The sequence below is a fragment of the Drosophila montana genome, unplaced genomic scaffold (genome assembly GCF_035044405.1).
Source record: "Drosophila montana isolate Dmon_TW-CO22-7 unplaced genomic scaffold, ASM3504440v1 contig_3217_1, whole genome shotgun sequence".
Taxonomy (NCBI): domain Eukaryota; kingdom Metazoa; phylum Arthropoda; class Insecta; order Diptera; family Drosophilidae; genus Drosophila; species Drosophila montana.
This window is the reverse complement of record NW_026998097.1, coordinates 1,899,321-1,918,358: the sequence shown is the minus strand read 5'-3', so window position 1 is coordinate 1,918,358 and position 19,038 is coordinate 1,899,321. Positions and strand designations below refer to the sequence as shown.

The window sequence follows — 19,038 nt, the reverse complement described above, 5'->3', positions numbered from 1 at the left end:
TGAAATCGATTTGATTTACTTGTGTGGGGTTTAGTAAAGCATAAAACTTGACATTTTCAGCAATTTATTAATTGATTTTTAAATGTAAGTGATAAAAAAAGATGCTGTTTTCCTTCATTTAAGCCGCATGGGTCGGACGAATAAGCATTTTAACTGATTTGAGAGTTCTGTCCCGACTCCAGTACATTCCTTGATAATTACTGGTTTCATAGTTAAAATACTTTCCATTTAAATTGCTTGATTCGGTGTAAAGAATATGTTGTTAAATATTTAAGTAATGTGAATAATCTGATTACTCACCTGCTGCCAGACAGATCCTTGGTATACCACCAGGCACCATGGTAATGGACAGCATTATTTTGATCCGCACTCGAGTCGTTGTCCTGATCGAATGTTGTGAACTTCATCTGGACACTTTTGGAGAGCTTGTCCTGGGCACTGCCGGTTACGCTGCCCAACTGTTTCAATTCGAACTTTGCGATTTCATTGCCAATCTCGAAACGACTATAGCGAGCGAAGCTGGTTTTTCCATTAAACTCCTCCATGTGGATATACAGCTCATGCGGCTGATAGCTAGTGATGCGATAGAGTTTCTCCAAGCCGATAAAGAATTCGGAGTTGTTTTGGCCAAAGCCCTCGATATACTCATGCCAGCTTCTGTAAAAGTCCACGCTGCCATCGAATCTGCGCTGGATGACCGTCCAGCCAGGACCTGCTGTGCTGCCATCGCAGAGCACGGTGATCGGCGAATTGCCAGGCAGTTGGATTGTTTGCAAGCCTGATCTATAGCCCATGGGTAAGCAGCTGGTTGCTGCCGCTTGAGGCTTCTCGACTGTCTCTGTATTGGGTGCACTTGAGTCTGGATTTTTCGGGACCAGTTGGCCGAGACATTTTTTCAGCTGTTGCTGAGCAGCGTTCACCCGCGAGGTTTGATTATTGTTCAGCATTTGCTTGTACGACTCGATGTTGGCCTTCAGTTCGCTGATTTTGTCCTTCAATTGCACGGCAGACACACTTGTGCACGTTGTGCCGCACTGCTTGGTCAGAAAGTTGTTTGTCTCTTGCATGGATTTAATCAGCTCGTCCTTGTAACGATTCTCGGCCAACTTGATTTGCAGCTCGTTGAGTTTTTCTTGCAGCTTCGCATTTATCTTCTGAGCGTTTTGCACCTGGACGCTTATCTGGTTGGCCTACAAGGACGAATCAATTACTTATATGAATCACTTACAGCTCCAATTACAATCCTCAATTACCGGCCATTGGGCATTTGCAGCTCCAAGTAGAAATCCAACTAAGGCAAGTAGCAGAGCGTATTGCATTTTCGACTTTTTAGTTAAACTATTCTTTGACAGAGCAACAATTGAACTGAACGTGAGATTCTCAACTTTAAAGTACACGTTCGTCTTAAATCCATTTATAAGATCAAACTGTGACCGTCACCGTCGTCGTAATATCATTTAAAAAGATTATGTAATTCCGACAGCATTTACCGTGCAGATTCTATAATTCATCTATACAATATATAAGGGCAGGAAAGGGGTGGTCAAAGTTTGAGTGAAAAGCATCAAAAACAGACCAGCCATGACGTCCTGAGCCTGAGTTAATCAGGTAACCTGAGCGTCGAACTAACGAGCGAAAAGTTGGCGGTTCAGATTTAGCAGAAATAGTCAGCTTGTATAGTTCAGGCGAGAGTTTTATTCGAGAATAAAAACTTATATATAGAAGCGTAAAAGGCGACTGTTCTGATGGGTTTATAAGCAACAAAAGAAATCAAATTTCGAAAAAAATGATATAGGGATCTCATGCGACCGACTACGAAGCAAAAACAAACAGGTTGTATTTAAAGTTATCTAGTTATAAACAAAAGCCAGTATTATAGATTGCACAAGTAATCAAAATTGTTTACTAATCCTTGACGTGGCCTGCCGTGCGCACTCCCTGCATACAGAGTTAATTCATATGTTACAGTACATTACTTTGCAAGTGTATATATATATATATATATATATATATAAATATATATTTATAAATGTGAATGTATAGTTATGTTTATTAATGCATTTCGCACTGAAATGTTTGACAGTTGTCACTTGTGATTTCGCTCGCTCGCAATTTGAATCATAAAAACAATCACATGATAAACTTAACGACAATTTATGCAAAGTCGCAAACAACGTACAGAAGTTTAAATTGGTTAACATAGCTGCCTGAGTCGGTTTAAGCACTGGACATTGCGGGTGCTGCTGGTGGCTGTGTTTGTTCCGTGCTGGGCGCTGCCGGCGGCTGTGGTTGCTGCTGTGCCGTGAACACATGTGCCATCTGCGGCGGCAGCGGTGTCGGCTGCGTGGGAAACAGACCTCCCATGGATGGCTGCACCTGTGGATACGTGGGCACCGTCTGGGCGGCGGAGCCGGCTGGATACGAGAGTGCCGACGGTGCGGACATGTACATCTGTTGCTGTTGCTGCGGAAGTGCGGCCATGGAGAACATGGGCACTGCCGGGGGTGGCAGCGTTGCTGCTGTCGCCTGTGGAAATGGTAATTGAGCGGCAGGTATGCCGCCAACGCTCACGTTCGCATTCTGTTCTGGGGCATTGGGATCGAATACGCCGGGTATAAAGATGTTCGCTGGCGGTGCCACCGGTTGAGGCGGTCCCACGGGCTGAGGCGGTGCCACGGTTTGGTGCGTTGCTGGTGTTTCCGGTGCGCCAGTTGCGACTGCTGGCGGTGCAAAGCTGTCTGATGGCGCGGCCACCTGCGGCTCATTGAGCGTAGCTTGGGTTTCGAGTGCAGCGGTTAACGCATCCGTGGCATCATCCGGATTGAAATAGGTCTTGAATATGCTCTGTGCTGGCGGATCTATAGTTGGTGGCCGGATCTCGGCGTTTGTCGAGCCAAATGTGTTGGCCAGTGGCGGTATATAAGGCAATGTTGGTGCAACAACGGCACTGGCCGCTGCGGCTGCAACGACAGGCGTCGTAACGGGATTAGCCGGACCGACAGGTGCCGCCGCAGCTGCCCCAGTTGATGGAGACGGTGAAGGTGCAGGCTGCACGGGTATGCGATGCAGATAGCCATAGCCAATGCCACAGCCCAGAGCTCCCTCGCCGCCCCAGGCAGTATTGGGCTTAATAGTTACTTCCCTGCAAGCATCGTCGTCCAGATTGTACACGTACATCTTGAGGGGCTGTTGCTCGTGCGTCTCGATCAGCGTGAAAAGATCGTCGTTCTCATGGCGTATGGCATCAGCGCCAATCACATAGTCGCTGTAGGCGCGCAGGCCGGCCAGCTCGGCCGGTGAGTTTGGATGCACCTCCAGTATGTGCCAGACGCTCTCGTTGGCACCCTCAAACGAGCAGAAGCGTATGCTCACGCCCAACAGTCCCTGGCCACCCCAGTTGTTGCTGGGTGTCAATGTGAGTTCACGCACAGTTTGTGTTTTGCTCGAATAAACTGTGATGCGGACAGGTTTATCAACGTTCTGACGCAGCAGCTCCTTTAGCATATCATTGTCCTGGTCCAGACGTGTGCCTGCTATGGCCACGATAAAATCGAAGAATGCCTCCAGGCCAGCCTTTTGGCCGGGCGAGTTGTCTTGCACCTTGAGTACGTGGTAGCCTATTGTTTTTAAAATAAAAATTGTGTTTGTTTTACTTGAACGTCATTGTGTGCGTGTGTGCATATGATTGGTTCTCGGTTCTTCTGCATTCATTGACACCGTTTACGTGGTTGTGTACGTTACCTTCAGTGCCACCGCCGGGTACATGAACGCTGTGACTTGATCCCATTGTTTTCTCCCTTTAAGCAACAAATATATTAGTGACTTAATTTGCTGACTATACAGCTAAAATTGTTTAATTTTGATGCGGCACTAAAGAGAGTTCTGTTCTTCGTGGCAATTTTTGTGGTACGGATTTCAGTGTTTTAAATGCTCTCGGTCAATGCATCTCGCTCACACAAGTACCAGGGATGCATGCATTATAATGAACAGTTATCGATATTCCTTTTATGCTTATAACATTTTATTATTATGTTAAGTTTACAGCAAGCATATGACAGATGCGAGATGGGTTTACATTTATACACTTTCCTGTCTGCCCAATGGAACATCCGCATCTATGAAAATATTTGGTGTTTTAGGTGTTTATATTTGATTTCAAGTCAATTCGGATGTTTATTAAAAATGACAAACAGTAATAAATAATCATTAGGCAGATTGGATCACTTCATGGCTGCTGCGACCTGCCATTGCTGCTGGTACTTAGATACAGCTTCGCGATGTTTCAGCATATCCTTTTCCCTGCAATAAGAATATTTGTTGGTAATATTTATAACTGGTGCTGACCGGTTCACGTACATATTTTCCAGTGTATCAGTGGAACTTTTTAGTTCCTTCGAGATGTACTCAATGCGTTTGCCAACGTTTTGCCGCGAGTCCTCCAGCTCTTGTTTCACCAGCACTGGACCAAACAACTTGTACACTTTATTGTCAGGCCCGAGCAAATTTAGTTCATCCAGCACACACTTATTCTCATTCAACTGGCTCTCTAAGAGTGCCCGCTGTTTAACTATTTTAACACAAGCTGTAACAAAATACGTTCATATTTATGTATATTGCCTGCCAGAGAATACATTGATTTACTTACATTTTTGTAGGTTTTGATATGACTCAACCTCTGTTTGCATTTTTTTATACAACGCTGCACTGTTTTTATCCATTTTGTTGGTTTTCTATGCGGGATTTATTAGAATTCTTAAAGTTTAAAAACAGTTGCCGGTATGCGTCTGTGAAATAATTTGTTTAACTAAATTAGCAACAAGGCTTCTGCTGTCTCACAGTTGTCTGTGGGCTGCAAGCTGCAAGTTATTGCCGCGTGTTGTTAGTTGAAATTGCCTGCAAATTTCTTAAATAACTGTTCAACACAACAACGCTAGTAAATATAATTTTTTTTTTTATAAAATTTACCTCTTTCTTGAAAGAATTTAATAAAAAAAATTAGGAAAGACTACTCAGAGCTGCAAACGAACAGTGCACGCTTTTCTGTTAAAATTTGGCGTTGCCACACATAGAATGCAACACTACAAAACAGCTGATAATAAATTCAATAGAAAATGTGAGTTCAGACACTGTTAATAACTTTCTTAAGTTTATAAATCTAAATATTTGTGACAAATATCAAAGAAAACTAGATAAGCTGAAACAACAACTAATAAAATGGTTTTTAACATAAATTTGTAGACGTTACAATGTTGTAAAACGCTTCAGGGGTGTGTTTCAGTCGAAGGGAAAAACGCACGGTACGATTTACTAGCTTTGCTGAATGAAGATATATTTTCCTTTAGTTATATACTATTATTTCACAAACAAAACAAAGAATAACCCAATAAGGTAAATTTAAATATATCAGCATATTGGTGTGATAATAGTCCTTGTCAATACTAGGTTTGTGAGCACGCATCATTCAGTCGTATCGTTGCGCGGCTCCTATAATAACACCAGAAACGCTGCAACAAAGCATACGGTTTCGCGCCGAAAAAGAAAACGGCGAAAAACACGCAGGAAAATACAAAAAACGAAACAAATAAAATTGTACGCACTCAACAAACATAAACATGTTTTAGCAAATGCGTCGATAGTTTGTTTGCTGAAATTGCAGCAACGCTACAGGCAGCAGGGCGAAGTGTGTGTGAGTGCGTGTGTAAGCAAGCGGCGCGTTTGTAAAACGGCTGAGGTAGAGGCCCTCCCTCTCCTCCACCCTCTCAAAACACAATGGCACCCACAAAGAAACGTGAAAGAGACAATGGCGATAGTGCGGGCGTTGTGGCTAACAACATAAATGGCCTAAACAATGGAAGTGGACACGGTGCAGATGCTGCTGCAAATGAAGCGTTGGCAGCGCCAGCGGCAGCAGCTACTGCATTATCAACAACACTTAACCATGAAACCCATGCTAAACTTAACGGACATCAGCAAGAGCAGGAACTCTTCTTACAGGCATTCGAAAGTATGTTTGTATGTCGTCCGTCCAGAATAATCACAGTGTAACTAATCAATAAACTTTAACAGAACCCACACAGATCTATCGTTACCTACGCAATCGCCATGAGACAAACGTAAGCTAATTTATTGTTTTTACATACATGTCCAGACTTATGTATCCATTGTGTCATGCTTATATTGTAGCCCATATTTCTAAATCGCACGCTCAGCTATATGAAGGAGCGCATGTCACGGAACAACAAGAAACGCGCCAATTTCAAGATAGACTCCATACTGGACACAATTACCCAAAAGTCTGAGGCTGTAACCCAAAACTACCTGCATGTTATCTATGACTCCCTGCATGAAAAGCTTAAACCACAAGACAACGATGAGCTGCTAAGGCAGGGGCAGGAGCAGCTGCTCTGTCAGGCGGGAGAAAGGGTTTGTGTGGAGACAACACTTTATAAGATAACGCGCAGCAAGCGCAAGGACAGTACACTAGACTTTCAAGAGCTACTGAGCAAGAGCTGCCAAATTGTTTACAATCCCAATGAAGGCATCGATGAGCATGCCACCATCAGCATACCCTTGCAGACAATGCGACCCATGGGTGATCAGCATACGCTCTATAAGCTGCTCTTTCGCATTAAGATGCAGCCACAAACATGCAACGATGAAAATGCTGGTGAGAAATGTTCTCAGTTATTTGAGACTTAACAAAATCCACATTGTAACTGAGAATGAGACATTTACTTATTTATATTTTTCTCAACAGCTACACCGCCGAGCAAACGACCACGTAGCAATGAGAAGATGTACGGCTCGGAGTTGATACTGTACGAGAAGTCGAGTGGATTCATCACTGAGGGCGAATACGAGGCGATGTTGCAGCCGTTGAATTCATCTAGCATTAAGTCGTTCTCACCAAAGAAATGCACCTGGGAGACCATGCCCGACAGCTACATTCCACTTTCGCTGACCTACGATGTGTACCAGCAGAGTCCCATGCTTAAATTCCATTTGACTTTGTCCAATGAGCAGTTGCCCGACATTATAGCCGCACCGGAGATACAACGTTATGTACATCATTTGGATGCTGAGGCGGATCTTAGTCACATTAATATCAACAATAACAACAACAATAATAATAACAATAACAATTGTAGCGGCCTAAAGAACGGCAGCATTTGCAAGGCAGTGCCGGAGCACATACAAATCGTGTACAATTTCATGTACAGCAACAACACACGCCAACAGACGGAGTACACTCAGGAGCTGAACTGTCCATGGTGTGGATTAGACTGCCTGCGTCTATATGCGTTGCTTAAGCATCTCAAGCTGTGCCACGCACGCTTCAACTTTACGTACCAGCCAGCAGGCACCGGCGCTCGCATCGATGTGACCATCAATGATACATACGATGGCTCCTATGCTGGTTCACCCTATGATCTGGCCGGTCCATCCGGTTCGTCGTTTGCACGAACCTGTGGTCCGGTAAGGCGTACTTCGGTCACTAGCTTAATGGTATGTAGGCCCAGGCGTCAGAAGACCTGCCTAGATGAATTCCTCGAGTTGGATGAGGATGACATCAGTAATCAGCGTTCGTACATAACTGGACATAATAGGTGAGCAGTAAAGCTAAGTAAAATGATTCTATTCCAGAGCATTCCTAGTCTAGTTACGGTTCTGATATAACAATTGATGATCATTCCCACAGGTTGTACCATCATACGGAGACTTGTCTGCCGGTGCATCCTAAGGAGCTCGACATTGACTCTGAGGGCGAAAGCGATCCACTTTGGCTGCGCCAAAAGACCATACAAATGATCGATGAGTTCTCCGATGTCAACGAGGGCGAGAAGGAGCTAATGAAGCTTTGGAATCTGCATGTGATGCGACATGGCTTTGTGGGTGACTGCCAGCTGCCATTGGCCTGCGAAATGTTCCTGGATGCCAAGGGCCACGAGATTGTGCGCAAGAATCTCTATCGCAATTTTATTCTCCACATGTGTTCGCTTTTCGACTACGGCCTGATTGCGGCAGAGACGGTGTACAAGACGGTGCAGAAGCTTCAGGGTTTGCTTAGTAAATATGCTGCCGGCCAGGAGCTAATGCAGCGACAGCGTGAGGCTCAGCTTAAATACTGGTTGGATGTGGGCATGCACAAGAAGCAGGATGATCTTAAGCACAAGTCGCCACAAAAACCAACGGCTAACTCCGGCATGGATACACCAACTACCTCATCAGGCAGCACTGCCAGCGCCATGCAGCCACCCAAGCGCATGCCAGCTAATCTTAAACGAGCTAATGCCGCCGCCGCCGCGGCTGCAGCAGCGCTTGACGGCCAGGATAGCGCTGCTGCTAATGGCAACAGTAGCAAGAATGTGGCCAAGAAGAGTGCCGACCAACCAGTTACCGCTAATTTGGCCAATACGCGCGAGCGCCGTTCCGACCCGTGCCTAAAGCGGAGCGCTAACAGCGGACGCCTCAGTGCGCCCGATAGCAGAACTGCCAATTCTTTAGCCAAGCGCAAAGTCGGCGCTAAAGGTAAGTGAAGGCCAGACATGGCCTGCTCGAATTTCAACCACATAACATTCATGAATCATCACAGTCGCATCATTCTGCTTTATCATATTCATATACAAGATTTTAAAAAGTATTTCAATAATTGAGTAAACAATTTCTTTCCCTTTTTTCCCGAGTTCTTAAACGATTTTAACAATGAACGCAGTTTCACAGATTGTCCCGCTCAATAATACGTTTTCAAGATTAACTAAAATTATTTCTCGCACCAACAATTATAAATAACTTTAACTTAACACTGAGGTCTAATTTAAATACAAAGTTTACAAAACCTTTTCACAAATTTTCCATCCGTGGGAAAGTTAATGTGCCCAAGTGTCTCTATTAGTCGCCTTGTACGACAAGCGGTGACATGCTGTGGAGGTATTCTGGTGCCCGCCAACCACACGGGTGATATCTGGACACATGTACATAACCCTTAGAATATAACTGATCATTCATGCAAATACACACATACTCGTACACTATCATTAATTACACTAAAGGATCACTGCGCCATCGCCATCGTCATGTCCATGAGAGGTTCTCATTGATAACGCCAAAAAAAAAAAAATATAGTTAAAGAGAAACACCTAAAAATGTATTCAAAATTTTTATCAAAATTTTTATTATGATGGCAAATTGCCCAATGTTTTTTTCTCTCTTTCTCTTTGTTTTCTATTTTTTGTTTGTTTTGGATTTACATTTATTGTACTGTGTGCTTTGGCTAACAGCAGAAATGGCTGATGTGGAGCAGTTGGAAGAAATGGCCGCTATGGACGTGCCTCAGGTTTTAGCTGCTGCTGACAATGACAATGACAATGGCAATGGCAATGGCAATGAGAATGGGAATGGTGTTGATGATGTTGAAGATGCAGCAGTTAATCAGGTTGAAGTTAATGATGATGATGATGATGATGTAACTGGGAATTCTACTGCCCCCGTTTATGATAATTAAGTTAGCAAATGTAATTCGTAATTCGCATTTAACACTTGCATTCATTTTACCAACTATTTAACACACATACACTCTTTCTCTCTCACACACAAACACGCTCACACACATACACAGATACTGCTGTGATCAACAAACGGCAGCGCTATAGCGACAGCAGCGCCAACGTCGGCATGGGAGCCAGCGGTAACGGTTCATCCACACGCAACAAAAGCAATAATCATTCACTGCCAGCAAACAGCAACAGCAACAACAAGCGACGTCGCTCTGCCATGGAGCGGAGTAGATCGAATAGCACTGCCGGCGGCAGCGCTGCGCAGTCGCATGGGCTGCGCACACGGCTCTCAGTGCCAGTGACCAAGTATGAGAGGCGCTGACGCAAGCGGCGCTGCTGCTGTTGCTGCTGCTACTGAAAATCAACAGGATGAAAAGGGACGATGGCGTTTCGTTAGATTTGATAAGTTAATAATGAAAGCAGATTTTCGATATCCCGTTCTGTCTATTAAAAAATTATTCTTTTTTATTATAATTACTATTATTATTATTAGTGTGTTGTGTTAATTTTATCCAATTTAGCGTATTGGACATTTGTAAAGTCTTCAATTCACTTAACCTCATTTCAAAACAGACAAAAAACAAAAAAAATCACAAATCATTTTTAATTTGAGGTAACAAATAATTAATGCACCGATATACATAAATAATTTAATGCAAGTTACTTAACAATTGCTATGGACAACAAATAACGCATATTTCCATTTAAAGAATTTTAATAATTACTTACGATTCTATTTTAAAACCATGTACATTGCAAAATGAATTTGTGTATGCAAATCAATTGAATTCTATACGAACTCAATATTTATAAAAGTATATTGTAATTAGCACAGATGACATGTATTAAGAGTGTTTACAAAATAATTAAATCCAAAACAACCAGTTTAGGAAATTAATAAACAAAAATCTACTTTAGGATCGCCGAATAAAATGTTGCATATATTTTTACAGTGCATTTCAACTTGTTTCTATTCAATAAAATTTATGTTAGCTAGGAACCGGTAAATTGGCAAAGCAAATGTTCACCTCGCTTGACCCTTATTTTGGCCATAAGGCAAGGAATGTGTAAGTGACCGATGGAACCAAATAAATATAGTATACGGTGAAATTCATGAGTGATATACTAAATTATTCAATCTTCAAGTGAAAGTGTCTGAGAATCTATGCAAGTACGAACTAATAAGATCTCTAAGATGGACAATAAAGATGGATTAAAATATGAGAGGTGTGAGATTGGAAATAACAGTGGTATTATCAGCAGTTTGGAAGTGAAGAATCAGAGAGCTTGAAAACCTCATTAACACAAAATCAGGAATGTCGATGTCAAGTGTACCTGATCCAGCAACTATTTAAATAAAATGTTAACCCAGTTTCGCCGACATCGAAACCAATTAAATATCTAGAAGCAACCAGCCAATGTTAGACTCATCTCGCTTTTCTGCGATAGCCGTACGGATCGCCGCGGAGGGATTATCATTCAAAGAGTTTCGGCAACATAATTGATTTTGAATAGGCTTGGAGAATCTCCATCGCCATGATATGAGTGGAGTTCATGGAGACCATATGAAAAATCAAGAACAAACAAAATTCACAACTTATGATTACAATAATTATGACTGGGCAGTTGGTATCACCGCAGAAAAATATCATAGTGCCTGGTGGTATACCAAATATATGCGTGGGAGTAAAGATAACATATTTATTAGGTTTTTAAGTATTTTAATAGTCGCATACAGGACAAGCAAGGATTGCATATGAACAACCCTTAAAACTGTTACCATGCTGAAAATTCCTTCGCAGGAGAGTTTGATATCAATTTATCGAAACAATAAAGGAGGGTAGGTTGAAGTTTTTTTAGATGCTTATTTATTTATTTTACATTTTACATAGTTTGCTTATACTATAAACTACAAAACAGGCTTTACGTCGCTGAGCTGCACAGTGTTGATGGCCAAATTAGTCTGCCTTTCCTCATTAAACTCCAGCAAAGTTCGTTGCAGACGACACCGCAAAATATTTGCATCCTCTTCGCGCAGTGTTTGCAATTCGCTGAGCAAAAATGCCATCAAGGCCTCATTCCTATCTCCTAGCTGACATGTGGGATAGGCCACATCCGCAGCTGACTGTGTGATACTATGGTTTAAAAAGGTCTCTGAAAATGTGGTCATGGGCAATGAAACGTCGGCTGTGACTGTTTCAACGCCAGACATCGATGCGGTGTCCAATGCACTGTCATTGCTGTCCCCAATGGAGCAGATGGATATAGATGGTGTAGGGCTTTTTGCAGGAGCAGCCGCTTCAGGCGGACTGTCAACGATGAAGGAAAGTGTCTTAAAGTATTTCCAACTGAACATTTTGTTTCTTTGTGCTTGACGATATTGTGATCGCAGACTCGTCCACTTTGCGTGTACTTCATCCTCATCATATTTGCCTTTAAATTCAGCGGATATTCTTGACCAGGCCTCCTTTCTTTCATGTTTATTGCCATTCCTCATGTTATGCGAGCTCCAAATGCATAATTCCTTTTTCACCTCGCGTATTAGCTTATAAATGTCGTTCGGCTTCCAGGCTGCTTTTACTTTTGGCCGCTTTGAATTTTTTATTTTTTGTTTCATTATTCTATCAGCTTCTTTATTCCTTTTCTGTCTTTCCATTGCAGCACTCTTCCGAATTGTATCAGTACAAAATTGGCTTGTCCGCGTATTTTAATTTACTTTCGACAAATAGTCTGCATTTCCAAAACAAAATGGTCAATGCAGAAATTCGACCTATCGATAAGGAAAAAAAATCATCGCTACGTTTTGTAAATTGGGGAAGCAACTCTGTTAAATACAAAATAGTCTGTTAAATTTCAAATGCCTACATTAAGGCGATACGATAAATGTTTCTTTCGATTCATTTGTAACCAAAATTTGGCATTTATTTATTTAGAAAGGCTAGGTTAAAATGATTAAGAGAACGAGTTCGAATTTATTGAATATAATATTTGTTAAACGCGGCCAGTAATATTTGTTTATTTGCTGTAAGAAAAATGTTGTTATTAATTCAAGTCAAAATATTCCATAATTGAATTTGGCGTTTGCTGAAGCCAAGCCGTGAGCATAAAAAAAAACAAATGGCAATATGTTAACTTATATAGTACAAATCATGTTGATTATCTTGGCATGTGAGGATAAATGCATAACACAAAATTATTAAAAGTGTGGGCCAACAATATCGAAAGCTTAAGAAAATAGATAATTTTGCCATATATTCTATATGCACAAAATAATAACAGTGAAAACCATCAAATAACTAGTCTTGCAAGCACCTCATCTGAAAGTATTTCTCATCGATGAAGCGACAAAATGCCACCAGATGCCCAAATTTTTGCACAGTTTGTGCCAGCGCCATGTTGGGGAGCCTTGTTGTTAATATGGTGAATAAATGACCAAAGGCAATGGCATCCAATTCACATGGCTGATCACCAAAGAAGAAGGGTGTATCTGGTGATTCTTTCAGTTTATATTCAAGCGTCTCACAACATTTGGCCACTTTCTCGATGACATGATCGATGCTCAGATCGTGCCACTGATACACCTTCAGTTGGCGTAGTGCATTGCGACGTTTGCTATAGTTTTGCATTAAGTTTAATGGCCAGGGGTATACGGCTCCATTGCGGGGTGCTGTTATCTCTTTGTAGACGCGCTCGTTCTTAAAGCTTACATACAATTCCGCCATTGTAAAGATGTTTTCCACTAGCGAGACATATGTACGCATATCTGCCTTCTCGTCTTCATCCTGCCAGCTACCTATTGCCATGTCCTTTTGTTCCACAAAATTCACAATTGGCTCGAATTCAGCAAAAATGAACGCGCCCGCGCGTATAAATGGTAATTTGGTCATCCGTCCGCCGGGTGACATGTGCTCCGCATTAGCGCAAGAGCGCACGCCAAAGGGCAGATTGCACATCTTCAAATATGCCTTGACAGCCAGGCAGCTAGCGCTCTCCGGCAATAAAATTTGTTCCGCCTCAAAGGGCTAACGGGGTGGATTAAAACATATTTATATCAGATTTGACTTTTGCCGCGTCCATCCTACCTGATAGAGTGTGGCATCTTCGGGCCAAGGCTCCTCAGCCAGTTTGTCGGCGGTGTTAAATTGACTCAAATATTGGGAGCTTTGCATTTTCAATTGATAAATATTAAGCCTTTTATGCGGCGATGAAGTAATAAACAGCTGTCCGAGCAGAGGTTAACAACACTGGCAATAGTTTCCGTGCACAGCGACAAAAATACATGCTAGTTTAAAATGTTAGTGATAATATCTTTGTGTTTTTGGCAAACAAACCATTTGAAACGCTCCTTATTGATAAATACTTGTAGATCGTTTTGGCTATTAAACTTTAATTTAGTTTATATATGAAATAATTGTTGCTACATAAACGAATTATAAAACTGATAGTTATTTGTAACGAAATAATCGTTCAACGCGACTCGATACTTTTCTCAAGTATCGGGTACGTAATTTTAACGCTCATCTCTAATAGATTGTCACAGCTTGAACTTCTTGCTGCTCGTGTTTTGTTGTTTTTGCTTGTTTATATTAAAGTATTAAAATTATTTGTAATTGTAAAAAATATTGTCAAAATTTTTGAGTATTATATATAACTAATATTTGGAGAATAGAAAGGTGAGTTTCCGTTTAGGACCTATGCGTGTAAATATGTACAAACGTATGTGTAAACGCAAAAGAACAGTATAAAAGGCAGTATTAAGTGAAAAGTTGAAAGCATTCGCTTATCTGCTAGCAGGAGCTGCGCCACTCCCGAAAACTTTGCTGGCTAATAATCAAAAAAACGCTATTTATGCCGGCCTTACTGCGTGCGTGTGTTCAGATGTGCGTTTGTGTTGGTGTGTGTGATTCATGCGTCTGGGTCTCTGCCGCTGCGTGCCGTGCATTTTTTTTATCAGGCTGCCAAAGCAGCGTCATCACCGCGTTCATTTCCTTGAACAGCTCCCTCAGTCAGCATCGCTCACAGTTTGACGGGGGGTCGTCTATGTTCTTTTTCCTAATTTCGTGGCTTTCTCATTTGCTTGTCTGGAATTGCTGTTTGAAATTTGTTTCGTTTGATCGTTTGGTTGTTTTCAAATGTTGTTATTTCGCTTGCTCTTTGGCCTGTTTATTTTGCATTCACACTTAATTAATTTTCGTTTCGTAACTCAATTCAAATACAATGGCAAACTGGAATTTGTGTTGCCAAAAAAAAAAAAATTAAGAATTTATTCTAAGAAAACGTATATTTTTCGTGCTTTTTTTTTCTTTCTTTATTCGAGTAATATGTATACTGAACATATCAAAGCAAAAATATACAAAACTGAATAAAAATACAATTTTATTATCTCGATTGTCGCAGAACATGCGTCACAATAACAATTACAGTACCGAGAATAAGTCAACAACTATTTTTAATTTAGTACGTTATGCATTTGAGTAACCCATTTGATACAAACTAGGAAATATTGTAATTGAAATTGAACGAAATTATCGTTTCACAGAAATGAAAATGGGTATTTAAAACGAAGCAACGTGTATTTAGATAATGAAAAACAAAGCCAACAACAAACTCAGATAAAGAAAAAAAATGTAAAATGTTTGCGTGTGGGGGCTATCGTAGTCAACCCATTCTGGTCAATATTATTCAATGTCGGCCCGACCCCCTCCTCCTCATCCCTGCAACAGTTCTCGCTCTATCGCTGTTAATATGTTTCTGCCTTATCTGTCCATGCGGGCCCGTATTTGGCCAGGTCTGTGTACGTACATATGTATGTACATATGTGTGCACATACATGTAGATACATATATATATATGTGTGTACATATATGTATATTTATGTTTGCATGCGAACCCAGCTGCATCCATGTGTTGGCCAGCATTCTTTCTGCTCCTCCAAAGTGTGGCCAAAGTAGCGTTCACTTATGCGTTAATAATTCGATTTTAATCAATATTATTGAACGGAAAAAACAATCCCCTGGGCGCATATATATTGTTATGCTGGCTTAGGTATTTGTGGTATATGTTATTATTATTTAAATAAGATATTTGTTATTAAAAGTATATTAATACATATGAGATTTGTCGAACGTTTTATAATGAATATATGTGTATATAAAGTATGTTCCATTATCGCCCACATATTGTTGACAATATTAAAAATATGAATTTGACTCACAAGCAGAAAAATTGCTCAACAGCATTGCACATATGTATATATTTATGTTATTAACATTTTGTTACTCTGCATTACAGTTAGAGTGCCATGGCCGAAACAGAGACGCACCAACATGCTGATCCGCATGATGAGGATGTGCACGATGCCAATTATCAAGCCCCACCTGAGAAGACTATTGAAGATCTGATGGCTGTCGATCAGGAAGATGAGAGTTTGCGACGTTATAAGGAGGCATTGTTGGGTGCAGCGCAAGCCGAAAAGATTATTGTTGGTTAGTATTCACAAAGATTAAGACTGAACAAGTTTAGTGAACAAAACATATTTTCCCCCAAAAAGAACCGAATGACAGCCGAAAAGTTATTGTTAAGAAACTGGCGCTAGTCGTCGAAGGTCGGGATGATATGGAATTGGACTTAAGCGGCGATATTAGTCAGCTCAAAAAGCAGGTTTGTTTATATTTTACAGTCTCTTATGCGGTCATAACTGATTTTTTAACTTTCCTTAGCTCTTTGTGATCAAAGAAGGTGTTCAATATAAGGTGCGGATCGATTTTATTGTACAACGTGAAATTGTGCATGGCCTTAAGTATGTGCAAAAGACCTACCGAATGGGTGTGCCAGGTAAGCATATCATTCACAAGCTGACTTAAAGGGAACTTAGCGAATTGTGTGGATTATGGCTGGGACAACAGATATCTGATGTAACTAAGAAATCACCTGCTTCTTATATATCTCAGCAAATAGGCAATGTTTGCTTTGGTAAACGATACGTGCATAACACTTGTCCAGCGTCAGTTGGCGCTGCCGAGCTCAGTCTCTGCACTTGACGGGCTTTCAACGGACACAGTCACATTGGTGTATCTCTTAGCTAGTGTTAGTACCTTTTATACCTTCAAGCAAATCAGATTAGATATTTGTACAATGGGCAGCAGCTTCGATGGCACGGCTTTGCTGTGCGGGATATTCAGTGTAGCCTACATAGTGGTTATAACATTTGCAATATTTACAATAATAATGTGCTAAAACAACATTAAATGTGAAATTTTGTTTGTATTTAATGCCTAACCCATGCTGGATAATTCATTTATATACCCTTAAGTTGTTGGTAAGCCCTTGCTTTGTCGCTTTACAATACATATGCTTATAATAATAATCGTATTTTCTAATTAAAATGTTCTATTTTTCGCAGTGGACAAAATGACGCATATGGTCGGCTCCTATCCCCCTAAAAAGGAAATACAATCCTATTTGACGCCAGCTGAGGAGGCGCCCTCGGGCATGGTATCGAGGGGTACCTACTCGGTGTCGTCGGTATTTACGGATGATGACAAGCACATACATCTTAAGTGGGATTGGACCTTCGAGATCAAGAAGGACTGGGCATAAGACATACCACACACACACACACACAACTTCGCACAGACACTATACATACACACACCCACACAGACATGCACACGCATACAACTTGTCCCAAATTAATGTAAACTATTTTTTGTGAATTTGGTAACAAATGTTAAGCAAAATTCCTATTTGTCAAGTATTTTTGTTAACGGTATTACCTTAAATGTTTTGGAAAATATGTAAATGAAGTCGTAAAAAGTATTTTTGATACAATATAACTGAAGTGTGTGTTAACAATAAGTACTTCACGCCTATGTTGCTTTATTAAAGCAAGTCAGTCAGTCAGTCAGTCAATCAATCAATCAATCAGTCAGTCATTTGTACCACTTAACTCAGTCAGTTCTAAATGCCATTGGATATGTATAACATAAACTTTCAAACTGTTCTTAAAACGAATGATAAACTTTAAGAAAGTTTTGTGCATTTTGCCTTGTATTAAAAGCGTAAACGTAATGAATGCCTCCTTGATTCGATTCGTATTTAAGAATTCGTTTAAAAATGAAAATAATATCCAAAAAGATGTAATCCACCGCATCTTTGATATATATGTATTTAATCTAAGCGTAACTGTTCAATGCATTTGATAATTAATTGTAAAAGCTACAACATGAAAAAGCTCATTCTGTATTCGATTCTTACTATCTGTCTGTGTAATTTGTGAACAATTTAAGTGAATGCAAGCAACTGAAAAGCAATGAGAATAAAATGTATTAAAATGTATAAATCACATCTTTTCGTTTATTTCCTGTTGTGCAAGATTATGTTAACATTTAAGTAAAAGTCGCTCATACGCCACGTGAGTCCATGGAAAATCTATACGAACATTTTGTGCAGGGCTCACAAAACGAAGCATGTGCGTTAGCTGCAGAGAGAACGAGAGAGCGTTTGCTAGCTTTGTTTAGGATTGTGTTCAACTTGTTGCCAAGTGTTAATGCAATTTAAATTACACAAATTAATACATAAAATATTTAAACGTACATTGGCCAACAATTAAATGGACAGTTAAAAATCATGGGGAAGCTCCAGGAAATGCCGTGAGAATCGAAACCAAATTGCGCGTAATGGGACATAATAACATTGAAGGCCTGTGGCCAATTTTTTAAAAAAACAACAAACAGGAAATTAAGCAGAGTATTTCTTACAGCATTCAGATATGTCTCTAGAATAGCCAAGATAATGTTACGTAATTCAATTTTGAATTCAACTAAATGCAAGTTCACATATCTGCTGGCCTTTGACGTTAATGGATGGACAGCAAGCAGCAGCAGCTGCATGCCAGCAACTCTTCCTTTGTCCATATTGACAGTGACTGCCCAACATTTTGGCCTTGACCCGACTTCACAACTTTTTACAGCACGAAAAAGAAGCAAGACAAGGGCAAAAAAAGGTAATAATATTGAGCATTTAATATCGCTCGGCAAGGAAATGTCCTACCTCTGGTTTTAGATTTCATAAAAACCTGTGTACATGTCAGGAGGTAGGCATTCAATTAGAAGAATCTTGGAAATTTGAAAGGTTAATTGGGGGTTTACCTTACTTAATCACATATTCCTTATTATTTTCAAAATATACATATTATATAATATCGGAACACATAATACCCTGTTTAAGGGTAAACAGGGTAACAAATGAATTGCGCGGACATTTTCCCCGTACGGACGCGTTTTAACTGCAGCTGCTGCAAATGGCTTCTGAGCGTTTGTTACCTGAATATATTACACAGTGCTTCAGGTGTGGGTTTATTATCGTGAAAATTACGTTTGTTTTTGTCGACTGGCTTTCTATTTGCTACATTTGCAAAATCAGTGTCTATTATTCACGCATAAATACACGGTCATATTTATTTGACTTTTAGTTAAAGCTAATA

At 40.5% G+C, this 19,038-nt stretch overlaps 7 protein-coding genes across 12 annotated transcripts; 3 read left to right on the top strand and 4 right to left on the bottom strand.

Annotated features, from left to right (window-relative positions):
• Positions 1-47: 47 nt before the first annotated feature.
• Positions 48-1,398, bottom strand: LOC135433118 (ficolin-1-like). Its single transcript, XM_064689076.1, has 3 exons — positions 1,254-1,398; positions 301-1,190; positions 48-236 (listed from the first exon to the last, which is right to left on the bottom strand). Exons 1-3 carry the CDS (start codon positions 1,317-1,319, stop codon positions 119-121), a joined length of 1,074 nt encoding a protein of 357 aa, XP_064545146.1. The 5' UTR covers positions 1,320-1,398; the 3' UTR covers positions 48-118.
• A 634-nt stretch (positions 1,399-2,032) lies between these two features.
• On the bottom strand, positions 2,033-3,945 carry Grasp65 (Golgi reassembly-stacking protein 2). Its single transcript, XM_064688998.1, has 2 exons — positions 3,742-3,945; positions 2,033-3,617 (listed from the first exon to the last, which is right to left on the bottom strand). Exons 1-2 carry the CDS (start codon positions 3,785-3,787, stop codon positions 2,218-2,220), a joined length of 1,446 nt encoding a protein of 481 aa, XP_064545068.1. The 5' UTR covers positions 3,788-3,945; the 3' UTR covers positions 2,033-2,217.
• Positions 3,946-4,126: 181 nt separating this feature from the next.
• On the bottom strand, positions 4,127-5,119 carry Pfdn6 (prefoldin 6). 3 transcript variants are annotated; one of them, XM_064689000.1, is made up of 5 exons: positions 4,966-5,093; positions 4,837-4,903; positions 4,646-4,784; positions 4,357-4,582; positions 4,127-4,299 (listed from the first exon to the last, which is right to left on the bottom strand). In XM_064689000.1, the coding sequence occupies exons 3-5, from the start codon at positions 4,716-4,718 to the stop codon at positions 4,221-4,223; spliced, it is 378 nt and encodes a 125-aa protein (XP_064545070.1). In that variant the 5' UTR covers positions 4,719-4,784; positions 4,837-4,903; positions 4,966-5,093; the 3' UTR covers positions 4,127-4,220. The 3 variants fall into 3 exon arrangements, with proteins under 3 accessions (XP_064545070.1, XP_064545071.1, XP_064545069.1); XM_064689001.1 differs by lacking the exon at positions 4,837-4,903 and having other exon boundaries at positions 4,966-5,119; XM_064688999.1 differs by having other exon boundaries at positions 4,837-4,979.
• Positions 5,120-5,247: 128 nt separating this feature from the next.
• Positions 5,248-9,930, top strand: Su(z)12 (Polycomb protein Su(z)12). Of its 4 annotated transcripts, none has more exons than XM_064688996.1 (8): positions 5,252-5,388; positions 5,443-6,004; positions 6,067-6,113; positions 6,184-6,667; positions 6,758-7,607; positions 7,700-8,529; positions 9,282-9,512; positions 9,617-9,758. In XM_064688996.1, exons 2-7 carry the CDS (start codon positions 5,770-5,772, stop codon positions 9,500-9,502), a joined length of 2,667 nt encoding a protein of 888 aa, XP_064545066.1. In that variant the 5' UTR covers positions 5,252-5,388; positions 5,443-5,769; the 3' UTR covers positions 9,503-9,512; positions 9,617-9,758. The 4 variants fall into 4 exon arrangements, with proteins under 4 accessions (XP_064545067.1, XP_064545066.1, XP_064545065.1 ...); XM_064688995.1 differs by having other exon boundaries at positions 9,279-9,512; XM_064688997.1 differs by lacking the exons at positions 9,282-9,512; positions 9,617-9,758 and adding an exon at positions 9,051-9,188 and having other exon boundaries at positions 5,248-5,388.
• Positions 9,931-11,399: 1,469 nt separating this feature from the next.
• Positions 11,400-13,820, bottom strand: LOC135433109 (metaxin-2). The gene is made up of 2 exons (XM_064689069.1): positions 13,637-13,820; positions 11,400-13,576 (listed from the first exon to the last, which is right to left on the bottom strand). The coding sequence occupies exons 1-2, from the start codon at positions 13,721-13,723 to the stop codon at positions 12,851-12,853; spliced, it is 813 nt and encodes a 270-aa protein (XP_064545139.1). The 5' UTR covers positions 13,724-13,820; the 3' UTR covers positions 11,400-12,850.
• Positions 13,821-14,068: 248 nt separating this feature from the next.
• RhoGDI (rho GDP-dissociation inhibitor) lies at positions 14,069-17,895 on the top strand. Its single transcript, XM_064689070.1, has 5 exons — positions 14,069-14,227; positions 15,846-16,039; positions 16,105-16,214; positions 16,274-16,388; positions 16,957-17,895. The coding sequence occupies exons 2-5, from the start codon at positions 15,856-15,858 to the stop codon at positions 17,151-17,153; spliced, it is 606 nt and encodes a 201-aa protein (XP_064545140.1). The 5' UTR covers positions 14,069-14,227; positions 15,846-15,855; the 3' UTR covers positions 17,154-17,895.
• Positions 16,413-17,174, top strand: LOC135433111 (uncharacterized). Its single transcript, XM_064689071.1, has 2 exons — positions 16,413-16,872; positions 16,957-17,174. Exon 1 carries the CDS (start codon positions 16,515-16,517, stop codon positions 16,788-16,790), a length of 276 nt encoding a protein of 91 aa, XP_064545141.1. The 5' UTR covers positions 16,413-16,514; the 3' UTR covers positions 16,791-16,872; positions 16,957-17,174.
• Positions 17,896-19,038: the final 1,143 nt, after the last annotated feature.